Source organism: Eptesicus fuscus, chromosome 11 (genome assembly GCF_027574615.1).
Source record: "Eptesicus fuscus isolate TK198812 chromosome 11, DD_ASM_mEF_20220401, whole genome shotgun sequence".
In the NCBI taxonomy this organism is placed as follows: domain Eukaryota; kingdom Metazoa; phylum Chordata; class Mammalia; order Chiroptera; family Vespertilionidae; genus Eptesicus; species Eptesicus fuscus.
The window spans coordinates 76,145,181-76,167,620 of NC_072483.1; the positions used below are offsets into that span (position 1 = coordinate 76,145,181).

General features: G+C 35.0%; 1 protein-coding gene across 1 annotated transcript in view; it reads right to left on the minus strand.

The window, feature by feature from the left end:
* SPAG16 (sperm associated antigen 16) overlaps positions 1–22,440 on the minus strand; it is a 659,304-nt gene that overhangs the window by 330,866 nt on the left and 305,998 nt on the right. Inside the window, exon 12 of the mRNA XM_008145284.3 lies at positions 4,202–4,387. Coding sequence (XP_008143506.2) covers positions 4,202–4,387 — 186 coding nt within the window. The remainder of the gene's footprint in view (positions 1–4,201; positions 4,388–22,440) is intronic.

Below are 22,440 nucleotides of genomic sequence, written 5' to 3' on the forward strand. Positions count from 1 at the left end.
TCAGTCCCTTCCTTGCAAGCTATAAAGCAGGCACATGGTCTGGCTTCCAAATATCATTGTTATGGTGTAGAATAGCTACTCAGCTAAATATCCAGCTACCTTGGAAGAAAGCCAGAAGTAAACCAGAACATGCTACCTGATATTATAAATTGCAGATACAATGCATATTCTCTGCTTCAAAATAGCTACATTTTAAAATTACTTGTAATCTCACTGAGGGCAGTAATGGAATATTAGAGTTTTCTAATGTCTGTAATATAGCCAGGCACTGGTAATTCATTTCATGAATACTTACTGATAATCTTATAATTTAAAGAAATACAAATTATTTTTATAGTCTACTGAGATATTTTCTGATTTTCCTATCCTGTTTTCATCACTTTACAGATTCATATAGAATAAGACAACAATTAAATTATAGTTTGAATGTGGGTGGGAGCAAGGAGAACATTTTATTCTATGTATGTGTTGATTTATTCTTTTTTTATCATTCATGCAACAAAACTGCCATTTGTCAAACACTCTCTACTTTAGGATACAATAATGTGTGTGTGTGTGTGTGTGTGTGTGTGTGTGTGTGTGTGTGTATGCAGAAATCAATGATTACAAATTGAAACACATATAAATTTCCACTTTATATAAATGATCATTAAGAAGATCATCAAAGTGCTACTGTTAATTATTTGTAGAAATCTTGTGGAGTGCTGATCATCCAGAGAAAGGGTGCCACAGATATTGTTCTTATTAGAATTTAGCAAAAGTGGCTCTTGATCTGGATTTTTCACATGAATTATAATTACCAGTTATCCAACTTTCTGATAAGGAGCTAATGAGATGATCTTGGTAGATACTGCCCAATTCGGGAACAGTTGAAGGGCTAGGGCCAGGGGTTCTAAGGGTAGGGCAGAGTGTAAGAGAGAATAGTATAGTCCAAACTTTTACTACTTTGGTGAACAGCACAGTCTATCAATATAATTTGTCTTATTAGGAATATGTGGCATCAGGATTAGAGTATATGACCCAGAACAGAACAGCTTCTACTACCAAAATCTCACCAAAGCAAATAACCACTCCCCTTAAGTCACTATGCTGGCTCCATTAACCTATGAAATTTAAAAATCAGACACTAGTTTTGGATATATCTACACAGCATTGATTCATGCATACTCAGAAATTACAGTTTAGTGCTTTGATTTTAGCTGTGAAAGATATATCAATAGTCATTATATAAATAATCAATTTCTCCATTATTTGTTAAAATTCGTCTAGTTCCTCAGCTTCAAAATTAATACAAGTTTTTGGTCTTTGATGATGAAAGTGAGCTCTTAACATTGATGGGAATTTTGAAATATAAAGGATTTTTGGCATCAATCAGGAGAAATGTTAATATATTATATCAATCTCTACTAAGTATCAGTTGGAAAAAAGCATTTAGATATCAGGTTCATGGAGAAAAGCTGTCAAGTCAAAGTCTTTGAAGTCATTTTAAGAAGGGCTGAGTCTATTAGGAATCCATCTTGAACCATAGTTAAAGCACATTTGAAGAGATGTTATATTTTAGAACAGGACTCAACTTCTATTAGGCTCCTCATCTGAGCCAAAGGTGATAAATAATAAAATTAGATACTAGTATTAAATTTTTGTTATACAATATGACTAAGTCCTAGAGATATATACTGTACAACATAGTGCCTATAGTTAACAGTACTGTATTGTATGTTTAAAAATTTGCTAAATTAGATAAAGAGAGCAAGGATATATTTTTGGAGGTGATGGGTATATTTCTGGCATACATTATTGATGATGATTTAATGAGTGTATACTTAACTACAAATTCATCAATTTGTCTACATTAAATATTTACAGTTTTTTATATGTCAATCATACCTCAATAAAGTAGTTTTAAAAAATTCCAATAATCTATTATAGAAAATATTTATAAAATCTGATCACATAATTAGAAATATAAAGTTAAGATTTACATGATTGATTATTCAGATAACCAAATGGTACCCATTTGAAAATTAAAACAAATCTCACATTGTCACTATTTTAAGTCTAAAATTAATTATTCATAGCCATGTTTCCTCATATAGCATATTCCAACATTTTTAATCTGTATCTTATAACACAGGTGGCTTATGCTATTTATCCATTAATTAATGTCCTGTACCTATCCAGGTCTAGTCAGGATACAGAATTTGCACCCATCATTTTAACAGTAAGGATTTAATATATGGGATTGTTAACTACCAGTATATAAAGTTGTTAACTAGGTAACTAAAGAGAGAAAAAGAAAACATTAATATATCCTGGAAAAAGCAACTGCAGAAAGGAACTACTATCTGTAGGACTGAGTGAACCAAGGGAATAGGGTAGAATTACTGAAACTTAGAATCTTGGAAAGGGGTGCCTGCAGAGCTAAAACTCAGCCCTCTGTGTGGGGCACCTACTTTTCTGCTGATGTTGGTGTTCTACAACTCAGAGGAGGAGCCATGCAGAGCTGGAATCACAGACCTCTGGAAAGAGGGCACCTAGGTGCTGAGGCTAATGCCTTTGATGATGGCATGATGCACCTGCTGGTGCAGGCGTTGGGAAAACTTCCACCTGGATTCAGCTGCTGTGATGAGAAGGACCTGCTGTTGCTGAGGTGAAGTGCTGCTCGACTGATGCTCCTGGACACTCTAAATCCAGAAGGAGCCCACAGAGAGGAGACAGGAAGAAGCAAGACCCTCTTCCTCCTCTGGCCTTGCTGACTTCTACAAGTATTGCTAAAGCCTAACAGAAAGTCAGCTGGGCAAAGCAAAAATGTGGTTTGAAAATTTCCAATTCTCAGCATCACCAAAACCGATACAGAAGGGTGATTTTGGTGCTGAGAAAGAATAGCATAATACCTGGCACATGGCATCAGGAGGTAATCAATTTACCCACAGGAAAGAACACACACTTTCAATGAATCCTCTGAGAAATCTGCTGACCTTTTGCAAGTAACCTTACCTGCCCTTCTTCTAAATATGTTACCCATGACTCAAGGAAGAATGGAGAAAGTTTGTTCAAGGTTTTACCTCAAAGTAAGAGTGTCCACCTTTGAATTAGTCAATTTCTCTCTTCAAAATAAGCCACCATGGCTCTCAGTGACAACTGTTTACCTAAATATTTAGGAGTCCTTATGACTTATATTTAGAATCTGGACATTGTTCAATAATTAAAGTGATCAGAAACTTGACTGATGATTTATAATTCTTTAGTTAACTGAGGCCATAATGATATTTGAGAATAGCTCTTTATATCCTATTTGTATAGCTAACAGAAAGTAATAATCATCCAAATATATATGAAGCACATATATTTTGACACTGTAAACATAATAGACTAGTAGCCCTGTGCACGAATCTGTGCACCAGTAGCTTGCTGCTGCCCCCCAGTAGCTCTCTGCCTGCTGCCCCACCCTTCTGTACCTTCCCCCGCCCCCCTCCCCCTGCCTCCCCTTCTTAGCTTGCTGCCCTGCTCCCTCCTGTAGCTCTCCACCACCCGCTTGTAGCTTGCTGAACCATCCTGCTAACCTGTGATCCAGTCGTTATACAGTTGGTCATTACACTTCATGGCATAATGACCATTTGCATATTACATCTTTCTTATATAGGATATGTCTGTCTTGAATTAAAAGCAAAATGAAAAGCTTCTATGTTCATATGACATTATATAGGACTTTGCATACAATTAAATGTGTTCTTATAATTTGTGAATTGCCAGAAGCATTTAATTTGGAAAAATAGTATATTAATATTAAGCTAAAACAAGTAATTATTTCTGTCATATTTATGTTGATTAAATCATTAGTTTGATAATACAGAGATAATAATCCTGTGAAAAGGGAGAACTAACAACCTGTTTAAAATGAGTATTTGTTTCTATCTTGCTTAAAATAAGCAGCTTTCCAATGAAGCAATTCTAATGTAATACACAGGCTTGATCTTGATACCTACACTTGGAAAGGACTCATTATATCAACAAGACTAATGGAGTTAGAAATAGATTTCATAAAACTTTTAAGTAGCTCTCTACAATTTTATGAACTAACAGTTGTTGTTTTTTAAATGCTTCCCAGTGGTAGTATTGAGGGAAACACACACACACATACAACATTACCGATGTATATTTATCAACATAGAAGGTGAATAATGTTTAAAGTACTTCTTACCTGTTAACATCCCAGATTTTGCTGGTAGTATCCAGTGAAGATGAAGCCACAAAGTCACCACAGGAATGCCACGTGCAGGACCATACTGCATGTTTATGGCCTTCAAAGGTCAAAGTGCAATTGCCTCCAGTCATGTCCCATAATTTAACTGTAGTGTCACCACTTGATGTAGCCAACATGTTGCCACTATTTGCAAAAAAGAAAAAAAGTAATTTGTCAAAAAAATCTATTTACAAGTAATTTATTTTTTATGAATGTTTGTATTCTGTAACTTATGTGTGCATATATTTTAATTTTACTTATAATGGCATGTCTAAATGCCTAAGTCTTATTATCTTAAGTCTACACAATTAGATGCTTACTTACATTGTTTAGTAATTCAAGTTGATAAAACTGGTGTCACACACTTTCTAGATTAATTCTTCTATATGCTTCTAAATTAATTCAGTAAATCAATATTTTTTTAGTATGCATTAGGTTCAGGGCTATGTGTTAGGCTCTGTGGATGAGGTAGCCTCAGAATGATGCAAGTATAGACACAGGTTAAGGACAATTTCAGAAACAATATACAAACCAGTAGGTCAGCATTGTTTATGCTTGCATTAATTAAATACTCCAGGAGTAGAGTTTGGATAATGAAATAAGAAGTGAATCAGGAATGAGGGGGCATTTGAGCTAGATCTTGAGAGATGAAAGATTTGAAGTGCTGGGTAGTTAAGGATGAGTCTTTGAATTTTCCATTTAGATCATTAGTAGATGTAAAAATAAAAAAAAATAAAAAGCTGTGACTTTTTTTAAAATATGTTTTTTTTATTGACAGTATTACAGATGTCTCCCATTTCCCCACACTTCACCCCCCTCCACCCAACCCCTACTCCACCAAGTCTTTACCACCCCAAAGCTGTGACTTTCAAATGGTGAACACAATCTAGTTTAAGAAATGAGTGGGTGTCAATAACATAAGCAGAACAATTTAGTTTTTGTGTGTGTTGTTTTTTTTTTGTTTTTTTGGTGAAATATCATTGCAAGAAGATTTCTATTCCATCATCATCTTCACATTGCCCTGTATTGCATTATATTTCTATATGTTCTCTCTCTTTTTTTTTTCATTGTTGTTATTATCACTACTTTACTTGCTTTATAAATATATCATTTGACCCAGCATTAACTTTTTCTACATGTATAAGTTTATTTTTATAGTTTATATTTAAAACCAGAATAATTTTGACAGTGAAAGTGTTTAACTACATGAGAACAACAGCAGTAAACTAACATAGTCTTAGTCAAACTAGGACAGATGGTTGTCATATATCAAATGTTGTGCATTTGCCATCGGTGACCTGAGGTCATCTTTTAGTGGGTATAGTAGAAATAATACTGCTTAAGGAATTTCTTAAGCTGAAAGGAAATTCAAAGGCCATCAATTTCAATTTATTATTATGTAAAAAATTTATTTTTAAGGCTCAGAGACATGAAGTTACTTGCTCAAGAAAATAACTGGTTAGTATCTGAGCTAAAATAGACACACAGTGATTTTTTTTCTTTCTTTTTTATTTAAATTCTTTATTGTTTAATGTATTACATAAGTCTCCTTTTCCCCCCAATGACTTCTCCCTGGCTGCCCCCAACCCCCAGCACATGCCCTCACTGCCCCCCCTTATCTGTGTCCATTGGTTATGCTCAAATGCATGCATACAAGTCCTTTGTTTGATCTCTTACCCCCTCACCCTTATGTTCTCTTAATATCTCTCTCAATGAATATAATAAAATGCTTATTTTTCTCCTTACTTGTGCTTTTTTTTTATTGTTAATCCTCACTCGAGGATATTTTTCCATTAATTGTTTAGAGAGAGTGGAAGAGAGAAGGAAAAACAGAGAGAAACATCAATATGAGAGAAACACATTGATTGGTTGCCTCCTGCATGCACCTCGATCAAGGCCTGGACTTGGAAGAGCCTGCAACCATGGTATGTGCCCTTAACCAGAATCAAACCCAGGACCCTTTGGTCCATAGGCCGAGGCTCTATCCACTGAGCAAAACCGTCTAGGGCTCCTTCCTTGTGTTTTTAATGGAGAATTTTGTTTCCTCTCCCTGTTTCTACAGTATCAAGCATTATGATTGACCAATAGAAGTGCTAAGCAAATGTTTCCAGAATAAATATTTGAGTCAATATATCAATGAAGTTATGCTAACAGTGAAGGAGAAAATATGCCCGCTATTGCTAAGAGACAAAATGGCAACATCAAGACAAGTATTTTGCTTGCTTACTTTTTGCGGGGAAAGAGAGGGAGGGGTTATTTTTGTGCTGAATTTAATTTTTATTTGTAGAAGAGAAACAACCATTGGAGAGGGAGAGCTCAATAAAGCTGTTGCAGGAAAAGTTGAATTATAGTGAAGAAGTTCTTATTAAAGTTATAAAAGGATATCTATTTTATTTTTCAAATTAGCAGAGTTGAAAAAAATGTTATATTGCAGGCAGTCCTTTACTAATAGATAGAAATTAAAACCTGCCTTTTGCTTTACAACTGTTTTTTATTTGTACATAGAGGGTGAGGCAAAAGTAGGTTTACAGTTGTTTGTATGAAAAAATAATGCAATCATTAATGAATAATAATACAAAATCAAGGTGTCAAACAAGGACAATTTGGTTCATAGTAAGGGCTATCTTCCTAGCTTGCAGGTATCTGTATTCTTTCTTATCCTCGTGTGGCAGAAAGGAAGCTGTGGTGTCTCTTCTTGTTTTTATAGGGGTATGAATCTCATCATGGGGCTCCATCCTGATGACCTCACCTAAATGTAATTATCTCTCAAAGATTCCACCTCCTTATGCCATCACATCAGGGGTTTATGGCTTCAGCATATGCATTTAGGGAGGATATAGACATTCAGGTCATAACAGTACATAAGTTAAGAAATAGGGATGATTAAATAAAAAAATACATTTTCCTAATCAAAATATCAAAATAGAATGGCATAAAAGGCTAGATGCAACACTCAGAGAATTAGAGGTTGATAATTTGTGGAAAATAGAAAATTTAAGAAAAGGGCACATGTAAAATTTTTCACCAAATAACCAGTAACTACACATTTTTCTCAAGTATATGTGGAACATTTATAAAAACAGACAATATAAGCCATAAAGCAAATCTTAAAAAATTTAACATAATTGTTATAGAAATTATATTTTCTCATCATGATTCAATTGGTATAAATAACATGATTATATATTTTTAAAATCTATACATGCATTAATTTTAAAACACAGTTTCAAAAACCTACATATCAAAAAAGAAATATTACTGGATATTTGCAAATAATTAGAACTGAATGAAAATAACTTATCAAAACTATGAAGTAAAATAGTATTTTGAAGGCAAATTAATTTTTAACCTCTTTATAATGAAAAAAAAAACAGCCTCAATATTTCTCTGTTAAACATGGGGCTCTAAGTTTAGAAATATATATGTATATACATATACTATAAAATAATACAATGGAAGATCAATAAAGACCAAACTGGTTCTTTGAAGAAACTTATAAAATAAACAAATCTCTGAAAGGCTGGAAAAAAGAAAATAGTCCCTCAAAATGGCAATCTGTTAAGCCAGATACTAACGTGATTTTACAAAAGTGTAGTGTTATTCTCTTTATTTTTTGTTTTGTTTGAGAATTATATTTACATTTTATAAAAAATGTTATTTATATTAACATGATTTTTGCAGCTTATGAACAACCTACAAATAAATCATGTCAAAGTTGTTTGGGTCAAGCAATTTATATTTTGCAAATAGTAAGCAATATGTATCATTATACTTAGAAGTACTTCATATACACTGAGTAGCCAGATTATTATGATCCCTGAATACATAATAATCTGGCCACTCAGTGTATATCCTGTATAATAAAAGGCTAATATGCAAATTGTCCCCTCGACCAGGAGTTCGACCAGCAGGCAGGCTGGCCAACTGCCCATGTCCCCTCCCCCTGGCCAGGCTGGCCGGACCCCACTCATGCACGAATTCATGCACCGGGCCTCTAATATATATATACTAGTGTTCCCGTTGCAGGAAAAATCCTGCAATAGGGTTTCCTGCTGCACTCTACCCTGCCCCGCCTCCGCTCCTCCCTTGTCCCCCGCCCTGCCTTCTCTGCCAGCCCGCCCTGCTCTCCTTCCTTCTCCCCCGGCCCTGTCTCCGCTCCGCCCTTCTCCTCCCCCTGGCTTGCTTGCTTCTCCACAGCTTTGCTCCCTTCAGCATCTCTTGGCTTCTTTCTATGCTGTCTTGATATGCAAATTAGCCACCATCTTTATTGGGGTAATTTGCATACTCGTCCTGATTGGTTGGTGGGCGTGGCTTGGTTGGTGGGCGTGGCTTGGCATAGCGAAGGTGTGGTCAATTTGCATATTTGTCTATTATAAGGTAGGATACACTGAGTGGCCAGATTATTATGCGTTCAGAGATCATAATAATCTGGCCACTCAGTGTATATTGTAATTGCTTTATTTCGTTCACATTTTGAAAATCATTGATATTCTTTGAAAATGACTTCAGCTTTGAGAACTAAATACATTATGGGTTCCAGATTGACTTAATTACTTATTTTTAAAGAAATATGCTACTGTTGCATGAGAGAGCATGGAGTGGAGACTGAAAACCTCCAGTGTCAGGCAACAGGAAGGGGAAAGCATAGCAGCAAGAGAACCTGTTTGCCCTCTCATTCTCCTCTGTTAGACAGCCCAGGCTAGCTCAGACATACCATTTATTATTTACATATAACATCTCTGAAATTCATTGTCCTTATTTGAAAATAGGGATAAGTTCTGCTTAATATAACTTATAGTGTTGTTTTAAAGGTCAAATAAGAGAATTATTACAACAGCACATTTTACTTCTAGGAACTCCTCCAATTTAAGATTATTTTTTAAAGTATTATCTTTTCATCTCTAGTTCAGTTTTATTTTTTTCTATTTTTATTTTGTAATATGTTTTTTATTGAGTTCAGAGAGGAATGGAGAGAGTGAGAGAGATAGAAACATCAATGGTGAGAGGGAATCATTGATCAGCTGCCTCCTGCACACCCCCTACTGGGGATCGAGCCCACAACCTGAGCATATGCCCTGACTGGAATCGAACCAGGACCCTTCAGTACCCAGGCCAATGCTCTATCCACAAAGCCAAACTGGCTAGGGCTCTAGTTCAGTTTTAATATAAAGTTGATTATATCCATATTTTCATAAATAGTGGAATAGAATCATTACTCCCCTTAGATTGTAGTCTCATCTCCCTGTGCCTATTTACTCAATAGGAATATTTGAATTTATAAAGAACTATTAATCACAATGTTCTCACTGAATTTCACCAGTAGCTTCCTAACTGCTTCTGCCCTGGTCCTTCCACAATCTTTTTTTTTTTTTTTTCCAAACACAGAACTCTAAAGGATCCTGTTCATGCTGCTCCTCTGCTCAAAACACACCAATGGTTTCTCATCTCCCAGAGTAAAAGCTAAAATCCTTATGATGAAATAAGGCCCTATGTGATCTTCCCTACCACCTATCTCATTACCATTCTCTCCACACCACACCACCCCCAGCCTCTCTACTCTAGCTTCAGCAGCCTTTGCACTTGCTGTTCTTTCTTTCAGGAATGTTCTTTACCAGAAAAGCAATGGCGTGTTCTCTTCCTTTCTTTGGGATTTTACGGAAAGACACATCAGGTTGGTCTACCTAAAATGCATTTTCTATGATAGGCTTGTACTTAATTTTGAACCTAATTATTTTGAGATCTATGCTTTGTATAATCACAATTATTCTCAGATTTTGTAAGTAATTCTAAAGTCTACTAGTAAGTCTTAGCATAGCACTTGTCTTTTTCACTTAGCTAAAAAATCTGTCCAAGTTTCAATTGCAAAGTGTAAGACATGCCATTCTTGCAGAAGAAAGCCACCCCAAACTGTGCTACCTTCTTCCAATCCCTGATCTGACTCAGAAAAAAATCTTGAATTTTAGGATTTTTCAGTGTACACTATTCTGCCTTTCAGGCATACATGGTAATCAAAATATACAAGTGTGATGCAAAGTTCAAGTCTTATGAGGATTAATTTGACAAAATATTCAAGGTCAATGGAGGCAGGATACATATTTCATCTCTTGTAGCCAATGACTAAATATAGAATGGATTACTTTCATAGCAGCAGCTTCTTAGAAACTAAGAGATATTGTACAAAGCTTAAATAAGACCAAAAAAAAAAACCCAACCCAAAACAACCCAAAAAAAGTGTAGTGAAGAGGACTACTTTATACAGACTTGTGAAAGTTCTAAGTGAAGTTGGAACACTATTAGTAAAAAAAATAAATAAAAAGTACCATTCTAGTTATATAGATAATGGGAGAGGGTATGTATTTGTGGGGGACCCAGGGTATGTTAAAAATCTCTGTATAACTACCTCAATATTGTAAACTTAAATATCCATACACCTATCTCAATATTGAAAATTTAAATCTCTGTACACCTATCTCAATATTATAAACTTAAACTGCTACAAAAGAATAAAGCACTGGGAAATTAGAAGAAATATGAATATCAACCAACTATAGGTGAAAAGAATGACTTTCTGAGCTACATGTTCACAGATTTTAAAAACAACAAAACTCTCCATCCTCCCCCAAAATACTAACACTACAAACTCCAAAGTTCAATATGCTAAAAATTAAACAAAGGGAAAAATAGACAAGTAAAACAAAATATTACTAAAACTTCATAAAAAGAAACATTTGGATTATAAATGGTTAATTCAAATTGAAAATAATTCCACATGGAAAATAATTATACAGGTTATTAACAAAGGGGAAAATGTAACTTGTCTACACACAAAATAATGGTCAAGGAAATAATTAAAGAAATATAAATAAAACAATCTTTTCTGTCTGCCAAAGTAACAAATAAGTCTCATTTTAAATTATTATTCTTGATTAAATTGTTGCATATTTTGTGAAGATATTGAAAGTTGGAAAGAGAACAATGGAAATGCTTCCCATTTCATTACTATTGAGATTTCTGTTTTACAATAGACTGTTTTCTAATAACTAATTGTGCTTTTTGTAGCTTCAACATATTTACTCACTTCCTTATGCAAATAAATAATCGAGGTCATTGGGAAATATAATATGATTACTGAAAAAAGAATATCATCTACTAATACGATCTTTCACATTTAATGTGGTAGGTTTTCCATTTAAATTTACATTTCTGGTCCTGACCAGGTGCTCAGTTGGTTGGAGCATCATCCCATACATTAAAAGTTTGTGGGTTCAATTCCCATTCAGGGCACATACCTAGATTGTGGGTTTGCTCCCCAGTCAGGGTGCCTACAGGAGGCACTCCATGCATGTTCCTCTCTCACATCAATGTTTCTCTCTCTTTTTCTCTCTCCCTTTCTCTCTCTTTAAAATAATAATAATAAAAAAACATATCCTCAGGTGAAGATAAAATAAAAATTCATATTTCTGTATTCAGGGTTTCCCTGTGACTATTTAACAATGCCACTGAAGTCATTAGCTTAGAGATTGTCTAAAAAGTGCCCCTCTCACTAAACTTGCCAATATTTATAAGGCTTAAAACTGCTTAAGTGGCTTGAAGGATGCTAATTTATGGCTGATGTTGGTCTGCTGAACTTGAACTCAAATTATACTACTTTCAGGAAGATAATTACAAAGAAAATTACTTAATGATCTCACTTCATATTACAATAATTTCATCTGCATATACTACCTATCACACTATAACATGACTCCAGGATAAATTCCTTTTTCAAATAATAGTGTAGGGATTTTTAATGTTTTTATATTCAGACAATATGAAATACTTTACAACCATGAAATTTTATCTTTGGGTACAAAGTCTAAATATTTCACAGATTAGAAGTTTGCCATGAACAGGTTTCTATATCATTATTTTTCTCAAACTTTCAGAATTGGGGAGTAGTTCACATAAGTAGATGTTAAATGTTCCAAAAAAAGTTATGTTTTATGAGACAACATTTTTTTTTTCTCAGCACTACTTTTGCCTACCCTGAAAGATACTTAGTGGGAAAAATATCTATTTCACTGCTCAAGGAAATAACATAACCATAAATACAAGTTTTCCTTGGTAGTTTAATATAATAACTACACATCTGAAAAATACTTCTGAGATTTCCTCAGAGTGATAAAATTTGCAGAGTAAATAGTTTACATGGGAGGTTCAGTATCTTTTATAATGATATATTCTATACAGAGGTGATTTAAGTTATCACTGTATACATAAAGTTAAAATGCTTCATTTATTTTTAGAGGTAATTTTAATTTATATTTTGGATGCAAATGGTTTATCTTTGCACAGTGCAATGTCTTGACATTGTAATTAAACTGCAAAATTGTTCAAGAATTGGAAATATGGCTTGGAAAATGTATAATGAAAATACAGTTAAGGTATTGTCTTCTAGAAACCCCTTATAGTTCTTTATAATATTTTATGGTGCTTTAATTTTAGTAAATAATTAATGTTTAAGCAGAAATATAGTATATATAATAATAGGTCATTTATATAAATAGTATTTCAATACTATGACGTGGATTTAATTTTGTTCTGTACATTCAAGAATATATTTTCCTTTTGTAAGAGTGAGGAAAGAAAATATTTTCCTCCAAATCTGCTTTCATAATCTCAACTAGCTAGCTTCTCACCAGAATCATTAGGAATGAATTGGCTATACTCTCAGCAATTCTCTCTCTTGCCTGACTCTCATTCATGGCCTTCCTTTAAATATAATTTATCTAATTTTTAGATATTATGGTTTATAGATATTTGAATCCATCTTAAAATGTTTGCCTGAAAGCTATTTCCCTAATATAGAATTCAGAGCAAACCTTCTCTTTGTATAATTTAGCAAAAAAGCCAATAAAAATTTATATATACATACATGCATTCATATATTCATTGTTTAATTTATATTCATTGTGACTATGTATTAAATAAGAACTATGAGTAAAAATTATAAAATACATACTATGCATAATATAAAATAGGCATCAAATACTTATATGTCTAAACAACTAATATTTAAAAAATTCTCTTGCAGTCAGTCATCATAGAATAGCCACAGTTGAGTGAAATTTTAGAACTATTTTAAATCTAATTTTCCCTATTGTGCCAATCACTTAACAGCTCTCAAAAGCATACATAAATGGCCAAATTGAGGATAGTCCTAAGTATCTGAAAGCTCTATCATGTAACTGAGGACCAAATCAATAGTATACTGGTAAATATAATTCCTAAGACAAGAGAAAATATATATCCATTAATATCACACAAATAAATACCTAATTGCAGTACTAAAATGTACATAACTGACTTGAAGACATCTAAATACATGGAGAAGAATTTGTTCAAAACAGCATTCTCAACAGGAGCTTTGACAGAAAATAAAAGTATTCTTAAATAACTGCCATGAAAAATAAAAGTCATAGGTTATCCTGAGTTTACCTAGTGTAAGATGCTGTGGACAGATGTACAAAATGGTAGGACTTGGGGAAGCACATGATGATCTTCTCAAAGAAGTTTGCATTTCCCAGAGCTTAAATGACTGGAGAATCCCCATGTTTTTACTCACGTTTCAGAGACATACACCTCAAGATAAGTCAAAGAACCTTTCTTCCAGCTTTGGTATCAATTAATCAGGAAATTTTATATAAGAAAAATGGATGCTTAAAAAGTTAAATATTAAAATTTGATAGTTAATTTAAAAGTTTAAAGATTTTAAGTTCAGGCACATGCTAACACAGATTTGTGGTGTCTACTGAAAAGGAAAATATGTAAAGTGAGAGAGAGTCTGATAGGCTACTCAACAGTTTCTCAGTGCAGCATCCCTTGGGTTAGACATTGGGCAGGGAAGACATTCTGGTGGACCACGCATAGAAAAGGCAGAAAAGGATTATTCATTCTAAACAAATCCACAAGATATGGGCAAACATAAACCATAATGGCAATTCTTAGTAAAAAAATATAGCTGCTAGTTCTTTACTGGAATACTCAAATCCTTACCTTTGCTTACCAAACCTTAAGAGTCTGAAATGGAAACCAATGTATGGTTAAAATATTATTTGGTGATCATGAAATTAGACAAAAAATGTTAGGTCGTTTTAATATCTAATATGTGGAAGCAATCATCCTTATTATACACAGGTTCCTGACAATTCTTACTTTTGTTCCCACTATTTCCATGAAAAAGACTTTTTTTTCTGCTAACATATATTTTTTTCAGACAATTTACAATAAACTTGATATAATTATTTTATTCATACTGTCTTACATTAATCACTTTACAGAAAAACCTTTCCCAAATCTCCATCAGCACATTCAAACTAATTGATTTATTTAAGTTAAAATCCCTAAGATTTAGTCCAAATGGATTAGTTTTAGCCCAGTTGGTGGTGTTTGTTCTTTAACAAGATAATTCTGTTTATATATTAAGAGATTTCATGGAAATTCTCAAGTATAGGAGGTAACCAGTAAGAGATTTTTAAGCCTTATATATTATCTGAATATTAAAATAAATATTTATATGTGCCTTTAAATAGTCATGCTGGTCCTTCAAAGTACAGAGTTCATCAGAGGGTATCAATTCAATTTACTGTGTTAGCCATCAAAAGTGGAATATAAATAGGATACCAGCTTTCCTTTCTCTCAAGAATATCACAATATAGAGAAAAAAACTAACAATATGCTAAAGTAATTATAGCCTGTCACTTGAGAATATTGGCTTCCATCTGGGGATTTCAGATTCTTAGGCCATGATGATAGTAATAGATCTCAAAAAATATACATATGTTATGAAGGGTCTTGACTACCATAAATATCATGGTTATAGAGTGGTTGCACAGGAACATAATATGATAAAATGTGTTTTGAGAATGACAACTCAGTCAGTTCTGAACAACATGGACTTGAGAAAGGCAGGCAGAAAAGTAAGGCACTTTGAGCCATAATCCATCAATGAGATCACAAAGTCTTAAAATAGCAAGTAGAGCATTAGCATGATGACAAATATTTTTCAGTGCCACAAGCTATTGGGAATACAGAAATAAACACTATTGTTCCCAGAGTTCTCAACCCAGTCAAGAGAAAGGATATTCTTAAAAAACAATCTTTTCTGTGATGAATGCCGATAAGAAGATGGTAGGTGTAAAAGTACATCTGGGAAATTTTCCTAGTCTTGAAGAATCAGGGAAAGATGTCTTTAAAAGTGACTCTGAAAGCTCAGAGCTATAGACTGAATGACTGTGTCTCCCCCTAACCCCCTCCACAAATTCATATGTTGAAATCATAATCCCTAAAGTGAACGGACATATTTGAGATAAGGCCTTTGGGAGGTAACCAGTTCATGAAGGCGGAGCCCCCTTGATGAGGTTAGTGCTTTCATAAGAAGGACAGTGAAGACATTCCTCCTTCTCCGCTCTCTGCCACAAGGATACAGTGAAAAATCAGCCATCTGCAAACCACCTCACCACACACCCCATCTATCAGTTCCATAATCTCGGACTTCCAAGCCTCTAGAACAGTAAGAAATATGCGTTTGTTGTTTGAGCTACCTAATCCAGGATAATTAGCTATAGAATAACAAAAGTGACTAAAACACTTAGCCCTGGAGACACATCAAGAGTTAATTATATAAAAGACAAGGGAAGGGGAGAGTTTAAAGAACATTCTAAGCAGAAAGACCCTGAGGTAAAGGCTCTGAGGATCTAGATAAATATCATAATCAGTTTTCTGGAATTTTCTATGATAATCAAAAGTCTCTAATAAGCAAAATAATTGAAAAGACAGTTGAGCAGAGCAAAAATTAGCAGAATTATCTTGCTAAGCATATTTTCTTTTCTGTACAAACTATGAAGTTGTTGGAGTAAAAATAATTCATATAAATGAGTTGTCATATTTCTTTGAAGTCTGTTAACAAGTTGAGTGACACATGGCATAACATCAGAGCATGAACTCCAATGTTGAAATTATGGAAAAGCAGAAATTAGTTCTCAGGCATATGGCATTATGACAAGAAATGAGGCCAGCCAATAACAAAGATCAGTTAGTAAGGGAAAGGGCTATTTAGCTTGGGAAGTGGAAGCGTGGAGGAAAAAAGTAAATATTTTAATCAAATCTAATACTTCATTATTGATTTATCTCTGCCAGACATACCTTGCAGAATGCTTATAATGCATTTGACATTGAGATATTTGGCCAAAGCTATTGGATGAGTCAAGGTAAAAGCTTGGAAAAAATAAGTTTGTAAATTTTAAGCAGTAGCCAAGAAAAGGATTCAACTGCATGACAATTGTGGGTTTTATCTTTTCCAGTGTTTTCTTTTATTTTCTTGTTTGTTGCAAAGTCAATACTAGTTAGATTTTTTTGTCCTCTTATGTGATAGTCAATTATTTATCCTTGAAGCTTCAAATTACCAAAGCTATGTTCCTAATTTCAAATGAGGGTTTTGTTAGTTCTAGATTTCAATGTCATTTACTGCCATTAAGGTTGTACCTACTTATAGTTGGAAAACTTTACACAATATCAAATCCATAAAGCTTTCTAAGGTAAACTCTCTATTGGAACAGTTTGCATTTTCTTATTTGCTTCATCAAGTTAGGACAATTGTCAAAAGTATCATGACAAGTCTTAAAAGTGTCTTGTTTAATAAGTTCAGGCTAAGATATCACAGATTTCCAGATGTCTCAAATAATGTTCTGGTAAATATTTAATGTAACTACAGTAGGTCTTATGGAGTTTTATGTCAATCAACAACATCACATACACAGAAAAAATGGAATTTGCAGACATCCTATATAATAAAAGCGTAATATGCAAATCGACCGAACAGCAAAACTACCAGTCGGTGGGGGGCGGGGCTGGCAAGTAGTTGGCGCCAGGCCAGCCAAGGTGTGTGCCAGTGGGCAGAGGGAGGGGATGGTGATGGGGGAGGGGAGGCGGCAATGACCAGCAGCAGGGTGATGGGGGCTGCACCATCCCCTGATCAGCCCGCCTGGTCACCTCCCGCAGAGGGAGGCCAGACTGAGGCTTAGGCCTGCTCCTCTGGGAGGTAACCAGTTCATGAAGGCGGAGCCCCCTTGATGAGGTTAGTGCTTTCATAAGAAGGTCAGTGAAAAGGATGGGGAGCGGGCCTAAGCAGTCAGTAGGACATCCCCTGAGGGCTCCTGGACTGTGAGAGGGCACAGGCTGAGCTGAGGGACTCCCCAGAAAAGGCATGGATTTTCATGCATTGGGCCTCTAATAATAAAAAAAAAATTAGAATAACTCCTAATGAGTACACATCAGATCATTTTCCTTTAGGGCTAAAAATGATGAAAAGGAAAGAAATGTAGGCTATAGGCCTTGGTTCTTGTACATTTGGTCTTTAGTATTCAAATCCAGAAAGTGTTGTTAGCACTTGAAGGACCTCATTTCTCAGAGCCCAGACTTTTTGTTTTAAATCTAAGACCCATAAAAATATAATAAAAAGTTTCAGTGTTAAATCAGTGTGAGAACAAGAACTAGAGTCAACTTTTAATTCACAGCAACCACTTTTCAGAAACCTCTCACTATGTTCATCAAAGATTTCTAGTTGTCAAATGAAATAGACAAACTCGTTCCATATTTTATTTCACTTCTTGGTGGTGTTAACCTTGTCATTTAGCCTCCTTTATGCATCTCTCCTCTCCTGGCTTCCTCATATCCATTCTGTCTCAGCTCAGCTCCTGCTCAGTGGCACCTCCTTCGCAAGTTCTGTTTCAATGGGTCATTGATTCCTAGTCAACCCATCCTAAATGTAGGGCTCCAGTATAATTTATCACTCAAATTGGAACAATTTTTACAGTAAGAAAGGGGTGTTACTAATAGTTCTATATGGGTAACAGTGATAACCTGAGGCTTTTCTGGATGCATGGTCATCCCATCCATATGAAATAATAGAATGCAAAACTAATTTCAATTCTCCACCTCTTCCTGTATCCAAGCCCTTGACCCTGTCTTTATATAGTTCTAACCCTCTCTCACTCTGGGATTTGGCCAATAGAATGAGAAGGAGATTATGTTGTTCCAGTTCAGGCCTGTTGGTCAAGAGAATGTACACACTTCTGGTGGTTCTCTTGCACAGCTGGGCTGGCTTGTCTGTGTGCCTGAGCCTCTTTGAGAGAACACACCCAGCCTCCCCTGTGGGAGGGATGTGAGAAGCATGCAGAGCATGAGACATGTGGAAGATTTTGAAAGCATGCCAGCTGATACCACCAGAAGGTGAGTTCTTCAGCTGATTTTGCCTAAAAACAGATGTATGGAAGCCCAGCTGAGACCAGATGATCATCCCAGACAAGCCCAATTTTTACTGCTAACCCATAAAATTATGAGTTGAATAAATACTTCTTATATTAAGCTAAAAATATGTGAAGTGGTTTATTATGCAGCATTATTGTGGCTTTAGATAACTCATACACTATCTCCAATCTCTCTCCTGAGATACAGATTCATTTACATAGATTCCTTCATCTCAGAAATCCAGTTTTCCAAGTTAAAATCCTGGGACCATATTAACTTCTTACTCTTTCCCAATTTTAACAGGAGATCTATTCCTATTGAATCTATCTCTTATATATCTTTATAAATCATTGTTTTCTTCTGTCATCAATTACTGGGCCTTAAATGGACTTTCTCAATCAGGGCTCTTGAAAGAAAAATCCTAGTGTTCTAGTGTACCCACTGAATGTAATACATAAAATATATCCTATACATCCAGAATTAGAGAACTGAAAAGTGTTCACTCGAATAATTTTTCTAGGATTTAATTCCCGTGAAGAATCCAGATTTAACAAGGCCTTGCTCATTTTCTAGGGCACCCTTGCAATGATCTACCTGGTTGTTCTACCTTGATAAGCTTCGCCTTCTTCTAATTGATCCTCCCTAAGTTACGATGATCTCTAGCCTTTGTCATTGTTTTTCATCTGTAACTGAATTTTATACAAGAAAAATGTTAGATCCTCTTTGACAAGGATGCTAATGAAATTAAAACAATGGTATATGTAATATATTATTAATACTTTTATATTGCTTACCTGGCTATGTATCAGTAACAATAGTTAAGTATAAAAACTTGCTGCTGTCACTGTATTTATCTCTCTCTGATTGACTGGCTAAGCATTCGATATAGTCTTTGAAGAGAGTTGAAAATACATAAAATAGCCATGCCATGAGCTAGTTTGCCCAGTGGATTTGGCCCTTGCATACATTTACATCAAAGCACATGGTGCAGAATGACAATTCTTGACCTGAGGGCTTGGTGTTGTCTTTCAAGGTGTTGCATCCTCTCAATTAGAATGCTTTTGCATATATTACAATGCCTTTCCAAGATGAGAACTGTGAGCTCTACTGATATTTGTGAAGCAATAAAATTTCCTAAAAACTGCAGTAACTTGCCAAGTAACACTGGAATTTAATCAGGCCATCAATCAGCAAGGTTAGGTCATACAGGCTAATATTTCTTTGGAGCTTAGATACAGTTGAATGATTTTTGGTTTAACTAGAGGCAAAATGTTAGTTCCTCATGACATTTAACAGTTCCTAGAGTCATTATTTTGACAGCATCTATTTGACCTGAGAAACTTCTTGCCTACAAAAATAGGCTTAGGGCAAAATTTGCTTATATAAAACCTTAAGAATAAAAATGACCTGAAAGGTCAATTATAATCATCTATTAAAAACAAATATGGGCTTCTGAGTAAGATGATGACCTGGACCCAGGCTTCTAACTTCCTCTATCCAGAGTTTATAAGAATGACCAGGAAAAGATGGGAAACAAGGAACATGCTCTAGGCCTGAAAATTAGAAAACTTGTCATTAAATGCCAATGATTTTAAGGAATGTCTGCTAAATATACTGCACACTAAATTGGTTGTAAGAATGCACAGAAGTCTTATTTGCAGTTTCCCTTCCATAAAAGAACAGCAGCACTAAGAAGTGTTCAGAAAAAGAGCCTGGAAACCCCACTAATACCTCCTTAGAGAAGGGAGGGGGATTTATGAGATGACTTGTCATAATATACAAGGGTCATAGCAACAAGGGGTGCTTTCCTGGAACACATATCTAAAATACAGGCAGAATACCCAGGGGGAGATCCTCCTGGATTTGAATGGGCCATAAAACCTCAGAAGCAGGCCTTCCTTTTGGGTAAAGGACAGAAAGAATCAGAGGGTTCGGGAAGCCTTGAGGCTCCTTTTTGAAGGGCATATAAAATAAGTGGGAAGTCAGCACACTTAGGCTGCTTTCCAGTTGCACTGTTTCTTCTTCATCTTGGTTTTTTCCTTAAACCATAAGATCTTTGAAATGACGCTAAGAATCAGAAGGAGGAGACAATTTCAAAGAATCAGAGAAAATAGCTCTCTTTGAAGTCTATTCACTAACAAAGGAAGGCGAGAAAAATTAGAAAAGTGATGAATCATATTTCCAAAAGGTTCAAGGTAACTCAGCATCAAACAACTTGGCATGTATGAAGTTACAGTAAAAGTGAGATAGGAAAAATATGAGATGGGGAGAGGGGTTATAAAGATGGAACCCCACTCAGAGGAGGCATTTGAAGCTATAAATAATTTTGGTATATGTTGAATTGTGTATTTTGTTAAGTTGAAAGTACCAGTTATATGTGTGCAAATGTTCTCTGCTAATTCAACAAGTACCACTGTGGCTCGCCCATCCAGAAGTTTGTTATAAAAGGAAGGCCATGGGCAGCTCCAAGGTTTGGCCAGGTAAGCAGAGTGTCTCAGGTCCCGAACATGCGCCAGCAGCCAGCTAAAGACTTGGGGACCTCCGATGGCTGCACCAAGAGCATCCCTTCCAAGCTGTCTCTCTCTCAAATCCCAAGTTGAAAGAAAAATGTAGACATGAACTATTGTGTTCTGTCAAATCTGTTGGATATGAATGCATGACTTAAATATGTTGTGTAAGTGGGAACAATATTTGCCTGCCATGCAATAACGCCAATTGGAATGAAATCTTGATCTCTGGTGGAACAGCAGGACTGCATATAATGACAGCCTAAGGAAGTGAAATCAGCTATTTTATAAGGGTGCAATTAGAGCTGTTTGGGCCCCAACACTGGCTGTGGCAGATGGCAGACATAGCTATGAATTGGGAACCTGGAGAAAGAAGAAGGGAGAGGATGCTGATACCCAGGTTTCCTGGGGAATTGGAAGAGTAACCACAAACTCAGAAACATATGTGGTGTTCAAATGTTTACAGACAATTAAAAGGATCATAAATACAGCTCCCTTTCAAGTAACAATAAAAACATGATTATCAAAATAAAATCTGCTGGGGAGCTATAAACATAAATAAGTTATTTTATAAATGTTAATTAGTAAAACAAAATTTTATTTATTTTTTAACTTTGCCCCTGAGAGAGGATAAAAATGAATTAGATGAGGTTGTTATAAATAGATTATAGATTTGGGAAATCAAATATATGTCAAGAGTAATGCAGAAAGAGGGAACAAAAAGATGAATCCAGAAAATGAATTATTAAAATAATATGAATAAAAATGCCTTGAGTTAAATACAAAGTTTAGATGCAATATGTCTTATTCAAAAAAGGAGAAAATTATGTTATCAAGCATGACTGAAGAAATATTATGGATCCATGCTTAAAGAAAAAGAAAGGGAAAAAAAAGAACTCAAGAAGAGGAAAATATTGGTATAAAAATACCAGTGGTAAATATCACCAACTAACCATAGAGTTATTTAAACATCTGACAGTAAGATAAAGCTTTACAATAAAGATAAAAAAGAAAAAAAGAAGTTTAATTCAAACCGAAATTTAGTGTTGTATTTAATGGAAAGAAAAATAGTTATATTCCTTTGTTACATTCAGAATAAAGTAAATTGAAGAGTGAAATTTTAAAAATACTGAACCAACCCAGCTGGGTGTGGCTCTGTGGTTGAGCATTGACCCAGGAACCAAGAGGCCACTGGTTCAATTCCCCATCAGGGCACATGCCTGGATTGCAGGCTCGATCCACAGTAAAGGATGTGCAGGAAGCAGCCGATCAATGATTCTAGTCATTGATGTTTCTATCTCTCCCTCTCACTTCCTCTTTGAAATTGATAAAAATATATTTTAAAAAATAAAAATACTGAAACATAAAAGAAAAAAATTAAATGGTGAGGTTAAAGTCTTTTAT